This window comes from Heteronotia binoei, chromosome 6 (assembly GCF_032191835.1).
Source record: "Heteronotia binoei isolate CCM8104 ecotype False Entrance Well chromosome 6, APGP_CSIRO_Hbin_v1, whole genome shotgun sequence".
Classification (NCBI taxonomy): Eukaryota; Metazoa; Chordata; class Lepidosauria; order Squamata; family Gekkonidae; genus Heteronotia; species Heteronotia binoei.
Genome location: NC_083228.1, coordinates 113,392,690 through 113,404,492, shown reverse-complemented (window position 1 = coordinate 113,404,492; position 11,803 = coordinate 113,392,690). Strand labels below are relative to the sequence as shown.

Sequence of the window (11,803 nt, the reverse complement as noted above, 5' to 3'; positions counted from 1 at the left end):
GAAGGCATTGAAAAGGTGTGCCGTCCCTTTAAATGTGATGACCAGAACTCCCTTTGGAGTTCAATTATGCATGTCACAGCCTTGATCTTGGCTCCACCCCTAATGTTTCCTGGCTCCACCCCCAAAGTCTCCTGGCTCCACCTCCAAAGTCCCCAGATATTTCTTAAATTGGACTTGGCAACCCTACTGCAACTTGATTCAAAAAACCAAACCAAAACAAAAACTGTCTGAATGCCTATTGATGGAGGCAACAATGGAGGGGGGATTTGGCCTTTGTGACGCTACTACTGGTGACTTGTGGAAACTGGTTGCCCACTCAAGGAAACAGGATGCTGGACTGAAATGACCCTGAGTGTGATCCAGGAAGATCCTTCATATATGGAATCTATCCCATAAATAGAGCATGTGGCGGGCTCTCTTTCTTTGGAGGTTTTTAAACAGAGGCTAGATGGTCATCTGACAATAATGAGGATCCTATGAATTTGGGAGGGGGGCGGTATTTGTGAATTTCCTGCATTGTGCAGGGGGTTGGACTAGATGACCCTATAGGTCCCTTCCAACTCTATGATCCTATGATTCCTTTTCTTCTTCTTTTTTCCTGTGTTGGCTCAATTGTGCTTTATGAATTGTGTGCATGTGTTGGGATGAGAGGTATGCAAATGGAGATGATGGACACTGAAATATATTTTCTTGTAGTTGCATATATTATTGACTTAAGAAAAGTCTATGTTTTTGCTGGAAAATGTCCTTATCTTTTGGCCTTTGGCCAATCAGCTCACACAACTTAAGTGTCCTAGTGTTCTCAGTGCATTTCTTTTATAATATGGCATGTGGGCACAGCATATTTCTGACAAATGTTTGTATAACTACTTTATATTCCTGGAGATTTGTTCTTCTTTCCCTTGCCTGTATGACATGCATGTGGAAAATACATCTCTTACTGCTCAGATGAAGTTCCCCTTTTTAAAACTGGTCCGACATAACTTTTGGAAAGCACCTTTACCCCAGCTTTGTTCTGGGAGTTTAAAAAAGGGAGGAACAATTCATTTAATTATGGACATTTTTAGAATCCATTAGGTGCACCAGAGTATTCTATAAGATCACCTAAAGGTCTATAAAATCAGGAAGTGAAAGTGACATTATTATGTGTCCACCACTTCTCCATGTGGTAAGAAATTCTGAGTCAGCATTTCCTAGTTTTGATTTCCTTTGGATAAGAAAGAACACTGGAGATCTAAGGTGGTTTGGTGCTATTTGCTTTATTCATACACATACATGGATATGTAGCTCTCAGGTGTCAGCAAAGAGGCATCAGATCCTTCACATCAAATCCTCAGGGGTGCAGAGAGGTGGGGGGAGGGAGTGGACAAATTGGCCCAAGGCCCCACAAGGCTAAGGCACATAAATATCCCTTACATTGATAAAGGTTAATGGAGAAAGTTGGGCTCATCTGACCTTCAACCTTCAGGATAGTCTCTTGTAGAGTCAAAGAGAAAGCCAATGTTCCTAACTACTGAATGGTTATTAAGAAAACTAGCATTGTTATATAACATTACCTACTAAACTAATAGATTCAAGTCCAGTAGTACCTTAGAGAACGACAAGTTTCAGGATATAAGCTTTTGAGAGTCAAAGCACTTTTCATTCAGTCTTTGACTCTCAAAACCTCATTCCCCTCCCAAAATCTTGCTGGTCTCTAAAATGCTATTGGACTTGAATCTAACTGTTCTACTGAAGACCCGCACGGCTACCTTCTGAAATGATACTAAATACATTATTATGTTGATATTTCATGTACCTTAATATGCTATTTTTGAGTCCAGTGGCACCTTGAAGACCAACAATGTTTAATTCTGAGTATAAACTTTCATGTGCATGTCATCAGCTATCTGAAGAAGTGTGAATGCACACAAAAGCTCATAGGGTTGCCAGCCTCCAGGTGGGACTTGGGAGATCTCCTGCTTTTACAACTACTCTCCAGCTAGCAGATATCATCTCCCCTGGAGAAAATGGCTGCTTTGAAGGGTGAACCCTATGCCATTGTACCATGCTGATTCCCCTCCCCAAACCCCACCTTCTCCTGGCTCCACCCCCAAAGTCTCCAGGTATTTACCAACACAGACCTGGCAACCTTAGCTTATACACAAAATTAAACTTTGTTGGTCTTCAAATGCTGCTTCAGACCAACAAGGCTACCCACCTGATTTAAATATGCTATTATCTACTAACAGCATTTGGGGAAGTATAGGAGGAAGGCCAAAACTGCTTTTGCCACAGATTCTGCATACACATACACACTCACACACAGAGAGACAGAGAAAGACACATGATTGAAGAAGCCCTGTACCCCAGGGGCCTCACTTTCAACCTCCTTGTAGCTCTATCTTCAAAGCTGTGAACCATCTGTTGCTTGACACATACCTTTTCATTACCCTCATCTGCAGTGATGACACTTCCCCAAACTCTGATGGGCTTCATATTCAAGAACACAGAGCAAATCAGGGACCATCTGCTTACACTTAGCTCCCATTGAGAAAAACATTTGCATCCATTAAAGAACATTCTTTTGTTTAAGGCCTTGACTTTTGTCAGATGCCAAATTGTAGTGTTCACAGTAATCAGACAAGAAACTTGTAATAATACTTGGGTGGAAGCAACTGCCTTTGAATTCATTCTAATTTAGGGCTGGTCTACATGATCAAAGATATCCCATGGCAAGGTCATTCCTTGACTGTCAGCTCTCTGACTGCTGGTGCTGGGAAGAGTTTACATTTTAGGATGCCTCGTCATGTAACCAGAGAGAAAACCAGCAGTCTAAGACAGAATATTCTTGTTTCTTCTTCTTCTGGAGGTGTTCGTTTTCAACATGAGGAAATTTGCTTAGCCTACTAATACAAGTAAACCACCTCTATGTGTGAGGAAACTGGTAAAAATTAATATGACAATATGTTCACTAAAGTGTGGTGTAATGGTTAGGATCTGGGCAACCTCAGTTCAAATCCCTACTCAGCCATGGAGCTCACTGGGTGACCTTGGACTACTCAGCCGCCTAATCTCCTTCACAGGATTGTTGTAAAGATGGACAGAAGGGGAGAACAATGTTGTTAGCCACTTGGGGACACTCCTAACTGGGTCTACTAAGATATATGTCCCATTTTATTCACTCCCATGGCAGTGTTCTTAGAACTGCAACCTTTGGGTCCTCATAGGTGGGGGGAGTGGTGTATAAAGATCTAAAATAAATAAACACAGGGCTGTTTTGAGCAGGAATGCAGTTCTGGCCAGCTTGGTATCAGGGTGTGTGACCTAAGATGCAAATGAGTTCCTCCTGGGCTTTTTCTACAAAAAACCTCCATGTGAAACAATGGTGATGTCAAGGGGTGTGCCCTAATATGCAAATGAGTTCCTGTTTGGGATTTTTCTATAAAAGAAGCTCCGAATAAATACTATTACAAACAAGGATGGCTGAATGTGCAAGCAAATTGTTTGCAGCCATGTTAGTCCAAAAGTGGAGTACCCAGCTTGCTGGGGGTAAAGTGTAGATGACTGGGGAAGTCAATGGCAAACCACCTCGTAAAATGTCTGCTGTGAAAATGTCACAATGCGACATCACCCCGGAGTCGGAAATGATTGGTGCTTGCATAGGGGACTACCTTTACCTTTTTAGTCCAAAAGTAAAAGCTAAGAACACCATCTATGCAATATTGAGACCAGGCCAACCCAATGAGCCATGACACATAGCGAGGTGCAAGCTCTTCATCAAGTCAGAAAATAAAAAGAGGTATAAAACAAAGTGCAGATCATTATGCTCTGAAGACTTTCTTATGCCAGGCTACAGTAAACCTGAAATCTGCTGGGTTTTTTCCCCTTTTGTATCTTTTTACATCTGCCCTGATAAGGGTTGTGGGAAACTTGGAAAGCTTGCTCACTGTTTTGTGTCACTGGATTGGTCTAATAAAAGTATTACATGGATGGTATTTTTGGTTTTTTGAATGAATGAGTCTGTTAACAATGAAGAGCCACCCTAATTGTCACCAGCAATTATGAGACAGATGTTGCAGTACCTTAAGGACTAACCAAGATAATGTGACAAACATTCTTGTGGGCCAGAGCTCATTTCATCACATGCATCTATGAAGTCAGCTCTGGCCCATGAGAGGTTATGACCCAATCCATATGTTAGCTTTTAACAATGCACTCACTCATGGATGTTTTTGTTGCAGAGGATTAGTATCTCCAGAATGTATGTCAATGGTAGTTAATTATATTTCCAAACAATTCTTGCCATCATTACAGTACAGCATTGAATGCTGTGAATTGATTAAACTTTTACCTTTTTTTTTGTTAAAAATGCATAATAGGCAACAAGTTTTGATTCATGTAGAGCCAGTTTGGTGTAGTGGTTATGTGTGCGGACTCATCTGGGAGAACCGGGTTTGCTTCCCCGCTCCTCCACTTGCAGCTGCTGGAATGGCCTTGGGTCAGCCATAGCTCTCTTGAAAGGGCAGCTGCTATAAGAGCTCTCTCAGCCCCACCTACCTCACAGGATGTCTGTTGTGGGGGGGGGGAGGTAAAGGAGATTGTGACTTCTCTGAGACTCAGATTCAGAGTATAGGGTGGGATATAAAACCAATTTCTTCTTCTTCTTCATTTCTTCAACCCCTCTCCTTTCAGGCTGTGATAGAGGAGAGGTCAAACGTAAGCGAACAATGGGTTCTACACAAAAGAGGGAAATCATTTGGATTATGTGTCACCTGGCTTGATTGAAGCCCGTGGCACCTGACTGGTCAGCTGTACCACCCACCATGCATCATCTCTTTGGAGTTGTTTTGGGACAAAAGGACCTTTCACGTGCAGGGGACCTCTTCTCCTTGGACGATTCTGAAATTGAAGGGTGCCTGTCAGAAGCCCTTGAGCAAATAAAAATTATCAGTTCTTCTCCAGTAAGTAAAACATTCCATGTTCCTTTTTTTGTGCATAAGATGAAACGTGCAATAAGGATAAAAAGGAGTTTGCAATCACATGCGTTTACTGTGAATACAAGAATTTGTCTCCCTATCTGTGAAATGGGAACAAGGATGGTTAACCTTGCAGGAGTAGTGACCATGCATCATTAAGGGCTAACAGATCTCACTAGTTGGCAACAAGAACAGGCTCACCCCAGCCCTGGAATCCTGTATCCATTTAATACTTATCTGTACATTCTTTTGAACTGTCTTCGTATTAATAAAAATCCTGGGGGCAATCTGTGAGATGACAAAAAAGGGTAGCTACAATAGAAAAATACAATGATAAAAAGAGAGGACAATACATTTTGGTGCAAACTAATATGTATTAAATCCCAGTATATTCTAAAACTCTGCTTTGACTTTTGGGAACACTTTTCTTCAAAGACACTCTTGCTCCCTGGATCAAACTTGTAAACGATCATTCATATTCAAACTGACCACATTCAGAAGTCACTATGATCTGTTCACAATTGGCTGAGATGCAGCTTGTTTGTTGTGTTCACACATTCCCATTCTCCATTCTCCCTTTGAACATGGGTGACTTTTGGAGCTGCTGTTTGTCCAGTCTGAGCTGGAGCAAAACAACATAGGGAAAATGGAACTTCCTCTCCCCACCATAGTCTTACTTGAATTTGGAATATATGTTCACGGATCTTATCTTGTTTGGCCCTCAGTCTGGGTTAGTAAGCATTTCCAAACAATTACTAAATAAATAGCTCATGAATTGATTTTTTTTTTTAAAGAACTTTTATAAGTTAATTTCCACTAGAGGGCAGCAGCGATACATAATTGGTGTGGAATATTTCACCTTATTTTCATATTCAGATACTGAAGATACAAACAATATCTCTCAGACACTAACAGAACCTTAGAAAATTGTTGATATCTGCATGCTTCAATATATCCTTTCTATCAAACAAAAATGTGGAAAGGCACAGGGCATAAAATGTCCAGAACACCATTCTTTTGAAGAAGTTAGTAAGAATCAGACTACATACTTAACAGAAATGTCATGGTTGAATATGGCAACAGTTTATAAAACTATAAAGTAGTGCTGACAGAAAGTTCAACTTGGTATCCATTCAAACTAGGGTTGCCAGGTCTGTGTTGGAAAATACCCAGAGTCTTTGGGGGTGGAGCCAGGAGAGAGTTGGGCTTGGGGAGGGGAGGGGCCTCAGCATGGTACAATGCCATAGAGTCCACCCATTTTCTCCAGGGAGCAGATCTCTGTCAGCTGGAGATCAGTTGTAAAAGCAGGAGATCTCGGGCCCCACCTGAAGACCTGCAACTCTGATTCAAACTGACTAGCAGTAGGTTCATAGAATAAAAAACTGAAGAAAAGTACTTCTTCATGCAATGTGCAAACAGTTTATAGAGAGTATTGCCATAGGATGTTACTGTGCCCACAACTATAGATGACTTTAAAGATAAGTAGAAAACTTGAAGGACAGGTTTATACTCTGCTTGTCAACCCTGTTAGCTGAACAGAGCCAGTCTACCACTTCTGATTGCTTTTGTTCGTTTGCCGCCATGGCAGCCAATTTATGGTAATCCCATAGGGGTTTTCCAGGGAAGAGATGGCTTGCCATTGCCTGCCACTTTGTAGCAACCCTGGATATCTTGCTGGTCTTCTCTCCAAATAGTAACCAAGGCTGACCCTACTTGGCATCTGAGATCTGAAGAGATCAGGTTCACCTGGACTACTCAGGTCAAGGACTGGATTACCATAGTCCTATTGCTGATTTGCCCTCCTACTGCAATTGAATAACACACAAGCATGAAATGACTTGCAAATCTACTATGAGCTTTGGCTTGTGTTAATTTTCTAGATAGCCAGCAGGAGTGTTAAACATGCAAAACAACAAAGACTAAGGCAGAAGGAATCAAGTTTTTTGCTTGCTTCATTATATTTTGAATTTCAGTTGTCATGCACCACTGCTTGCTGTGTATACTTACTTAATTGTGCCATGTCTTCACTCTTCCCAGCCCCGCTCCCCAGCTCTTTCTTCCGGTTCTTTCATATAGAGCTCAAGTTATTCATATGTGTCAGGGTTGGACAAAGTGTCGGGAATTCCTCTGTGATTGACAGCCAAGAACTTGCCAAGCTTCTATATTAGTGCCAGTACTTTCTATCCTGTTGGGATACTTTCTCCACACTTCCTGTGTCTGTGCGTCAAGGATCAGACTTGTTTATAAAATACTGACACCGCAAGCTTGAGTTACTTTTTGGGAGTTAAGCCCATAATATAATTCTCAAATATCACTGGCTCAGTTGCTACTTAATAGCATGGTGAGAATCCAATTCCTCTCCCTTCCCAAACAATTCTCTTTGGATTTCCTGAGAGTGTGCTAAAACTTTAAATAAATACAGCCAAGTAGAGTACCCATGAGAACTTATGAGAGCAGGGGCATCTCCCCCCTGCCTTTGTTTCCTCCCCTCTCCACCACCTCTTCTCTCACAGTCCGTCTTCTGTTTTCCCATCCCTCTTTTTCCTCCCCCACTTGTTTGAAGTGCCAACTGCTTGCCCACCCGCCCATGTGGCTGCAGTGTGGCCACTGCTGCCTCTGCTCATATGGTGGTGGCAGGAAGAATGCTGCAGCTCTTACAGTGGATGTTGCAAAATGTACTCCTCATGCCCACCTGGCTAAAGTGGTGAGAGTATGGTGGCAACCCCCAAATAGCCACTGAGATTTCAGAGGGCACCCCTGCTTCACAGGGGGTGGAAACTGTCTGTATATACATATCCTCCCACAAAAATCTGCATGTGCTGTATCAATTAGCAGGCAGTATGAAGCTTGGATGGCCCAGGCTAGCCCAATTACATCAGATCTCGGAAGCTCAGCACAGTTGGTCCTGATTGGTTGGGAGACCACCAAGGAAAATCAGGGTCACAACACAGAGGCAGGCAATGGCAGCACCTCTGAACGTCTCTTCCCTTGAAAACCTCATGGGGTCACCATAAGTTGGCTGTGACTTGATGACACTTTCCATCACCATGAAGCTTTGGGATTAGCCACATCTAATGTATTAGGAGTCATCCATCCTTTGTTTGGGCAATAGAACAGCACCCTCTGCACTGTTTAGCCCTGGAACTGCAACTTCAAAAAGTGTCCTGCAGTGCTTAGAGAATCAGACAAGGATCCAGGAGACCCAAATCACCTCAACAGTGAAGTTCATAAGACATCATGGGATGGTCACATGCTCTTACTTTGCAAGGTTGTTGTGAGGATAAAATGGGACAGGGAGAACCCTGAACTCCTTGGTAGAAGGATGGGGTAAAAATGTTTTCAATCAGGGGTGGCCTAGCTGTGGCTTGGGAGCCACCCAAACTGTGGCTCTTTCACACATATTGTGTGGCTCTCCCCCACCACCAAGTCAGCTAACTTGGAGAAGGCAAATGTCTCTTTAAATCACTTCTCCAAGCCAAGCCAGTCAGCAGCTTTCTTTCCACCTCTCCCTCCCTCTCTCTTTCTCTATTCCTTCCTTCCTTCCTTCCTTCCTTCCTTCCTTCCTTCCTTCCTTCCTTCCTTCCTTCCTTCCTTCCTTCCTTCCTTCCTTCCTTCCTCTGATGCTCATATCTTGTGACTCTCAAACATCTGACATTTATGCTATGTGCCTCTTACATTAAGCAAGTTTGGCCACCTCTGTTCTAGATAGATATCACAACTGACTTCTAGGAAACCAGTGCTGGAAAAGGATACCATCAGATCTAGGTTGGACATTAAGCTACAGACAGGGCTTGACATTTCGGGAAATGTTCTGCAGAAACAGTTTGTTTGGTCTAATTTGTTCTGGAAGTTCCAGAAAGAAAATAGAAAGTTCTCCTTAGAACTGTAAATTTATAGTAAGTGGAAGGGATTTAATCTACTGATTAATTCTGATGCATCTTGAGTACAAATTGCTTTGTCTCAAACAGGACTACCAAACAAATGACAACGACCAGGCAGTTGTGGAAATCTGTATCACTCGAATCACCACAGCTATCAGGGAGACAGAATCCATAGAGAAACATGGGAAATCCCTTGTTGCTCTTTGGGAGTCATGCTTGGAGCACAACCTGAAACCTTCAGGAAAAGATGAAGACACACCGCATGCAAAAATTGCATCCGATATTATGAGCTGCGTTTTGCAGGTAAGAATATTTGTGAGGGATGTTGGATTGCTGTCATGCTTGCCTTGAGAATGACCCGTGGTTCAATGAAAAGATGTTTTGGCCACTGGAATGTTGTTTGTTAGAAAAGTCAGAGCAAAAACCTGCCTGTTATAAGACATACAGGCTTGATACCCAAAATGGCACCCCTATGTCAAATGTTCCTCTTCTGTTACGTGTAGTAAAACTTACATTATGACTTCACATAATTACTTTGTGAATTTTTGAGTTTTTATAATTTTTGAGTTTTTATAATTTTTATTGATTTTAACTACAACTACTTACTTGCTATGTAGAATTGTCGTGCTTGAGGTAGAGAAGTGATAGATCAAAAGCTTATTGGAGAGAAGAGAAGCAAGCGATTGGGCGTTCACCTCTTGCTGCTGTAATGGCGATCACGACGGGGGAAGCTTTGGAGCATACAGAGAGAACAGGAACAACTGCCATTGCACCCCTGTCTTGCTGTAAAAGCCCCATGCCGAAAAGAGACCCCTTCAGGGCCTCTTTGGGGATGTTACATCTGTGGCACCCCTCCACCCACCTGATTTAGGGGGGCCACAAGCAGGAGAACCCACGGACCCTGCTAAGATCAAGGCAATGTAGCCCGGAAGTCCTACTTTGTGATTTTTCCTATCCTTGCTAGTGACAGCCAAGAATATACAGTGGGAAAACAAATGATGTATTGATGCCAGAGTGTTAGAACATAAGAAAACATAAAAGAAGCCATGTTGGATCAGGCCAATGAGCCAGTTTGGTGTAGTGGTTAAGTGTGCGGACTCTTATTTGGGAGAACCGGGTTTGATTCCCCACTCCTCCACTTGCACCTGCTGGAATGGCCTTGGGTCAGCCATAGCTCTGGCAGAGGTTGTCCTTGAAAGGGCAGCTGCTGTGAGAGCCCTCTCCAGCCCCACCCACCTCACAGGGTGTCTGTTGTGGGGGAGGAAGGTAAAGGAGATTGTGAGCCGCTCTGAGACTCTTCGGAGTGGAGGGCGGGATATAAATCCAATATCTTCTTCTTCCAGTCCAACACTATGTGTCACACAGTGGCAAAAAAACCCACACTAAAACGGTGCCATCAGGAGGTCCACTAGTGGGGCCAGGACACTAGAAGCCCTCCCACTGTTGTCCCCCCCGAAGCACCAAGAATACATCATCACTCACCCCAGACAGAAAGTTCCATCTATACCATGTGGCTAATAGCCACTGATGGACCTCTGCTCCATATGTTTATCCATGGCTTTTTCTGCAGGAAAAGCCCAGCAGGAACATATTTGCATATTAGGCCATACCTAATTCCTGCTAATTCTTTCAGCATTCTTGCTGAAAGAAAGCCCCGTATTTATCCAATCCCCTCTTGAAGCCATCTATGCATGTAGCTGCCACCACCTCCTGTGGCAGTGTTAATCACCCTTCGGGTGAAGAAGTATTTCATTTAGGGTTTAGCTTTAGGGTTAGTTTTATCTCAATTAGAAGAGAATATTCAGCAAGGGCTGCTTTCATACAGTGACTGTTGTCTGTGTGGCTCACATTGCAGCCTATAATGCAGAGGAACTCACAGTGGCAATAGAGTGTACAGACACAAGCCTTATTTCCCTTTCTTAGCCCTTGATGACTGACACCCCACCACCACCATCAGAGGACTTTTAGAGGGCTTTTAAAATTTTCCAATAGCTATATTGTGATAAGAGCCCCGTGACACAGAGTGGTAAAACTGTAGTACTGCAGTCTGAGCTCCCTGCTCACGACCTGAGTTCGATTCCAGTGGAAGCTGGGCTCAGGTAGCCAGCTGCAGGTTGATTCAGCCTTCCATCCTTCCAAGGTTGGTAAAATGAGTACCCAGCTTGCTGGGGGGGGGGGAAGTGTAGATGACTGGGGAAGGAAATAGGAAACCACCCCGTAAAAAGTCTGCCTTGAAAACGTTGTGAAAGCAACATCACCCCAGAGTTGGAAACGACTGGTGCTTGCACAGGGGACTACCTTTTATTATATTGTGATAGCATTATGCCAAGCCTATTGCAACAAAGTACTAAACATAATGCAAATACAAAGTTAAGTCTGTGGCCCTTTTTGTTGCAGTGTTATAAGGAGAAATGTGCAGTAATTTCCCCCCTTTATAACCATAGCAAAATGGGCTGGGACCTAACTTTTTAAAACTGGAAGCTGGGGTCTAGTGCATTGTTGCAGCAGATTGTTATAATGCTATGGCACTATACTGATGTTACTGATTTTTAAAAGGTTTTTTTGGGGGAAAGCACCAGTGGTGGGGCACAGTGGTGCTGAGCCTAAGGAAAAAGGTGGCTATGTGAGTGGGACCTGGGGAAAAAAGGATATCTCCCTGTCCATATGTTAACTGAAAGATGCTTTGACTATTGTCTCTCCCGATTAGAGGAAAACAGGTCAAATAGAGGATGATGTCATGTGGATGGTCCCCCAAACTGTTGCTGTAAGGAAGCCAATGCAGAGGAAAACACTGACTTGGAAACAGCCGGGGAAGCAAGAGGCTACTGGGGCAAAAGGGATGCTGTTTTCTTCATAGTGCTCCAAATGGCCACTTGTGCCATGAACCAGCCCTGGTTAGTTGGAAAGGAATGGAGTTATGCCTGGGATCAAACAAAAACATAGCCTTTCAGGCATAGATCTGAG

General features: G+C 43.2%; 1 protein-coding gene across 7 annotated transcripts in view; it reads left to right on the top strand.

The window, feature by feature from the left end:
• The first annotated feature begins 4,740 nt into the window (after positions 1-4,740).
• VEPH1 (ventricular zone expressed PH domain containing 1) overlaps positions 4,741-11,803 on the top strand; it is a 180,597-nt gene continuing 173,534 nt past the window's right edge. For 3 of the 7 annotated variants that reach the window (XR_009555592.1, XM_060242385.1, XM_060242384.1), the window contains exons 1-2: positions 4,741-4,943; positions 8,927-9,142. Coding sequence is in view for 5 of the 7 variants with exons in the window: in XM_060242385.1 (XP_060098368.1) it covers positions 4,806-4,943; positions 8,927-9,142 (354 nt within the window). In the remaining 2 variants the exon portion in view is untranslated. The remainder of the gene's footprint in view (positions 4,944-8,926; positions 9,143-11,803) is intronic. The other 4 variants (XM_060242382.1, XM_060242381.1, XR_009555591.1 and 1 more) reach the window with 3 other exon arrangements.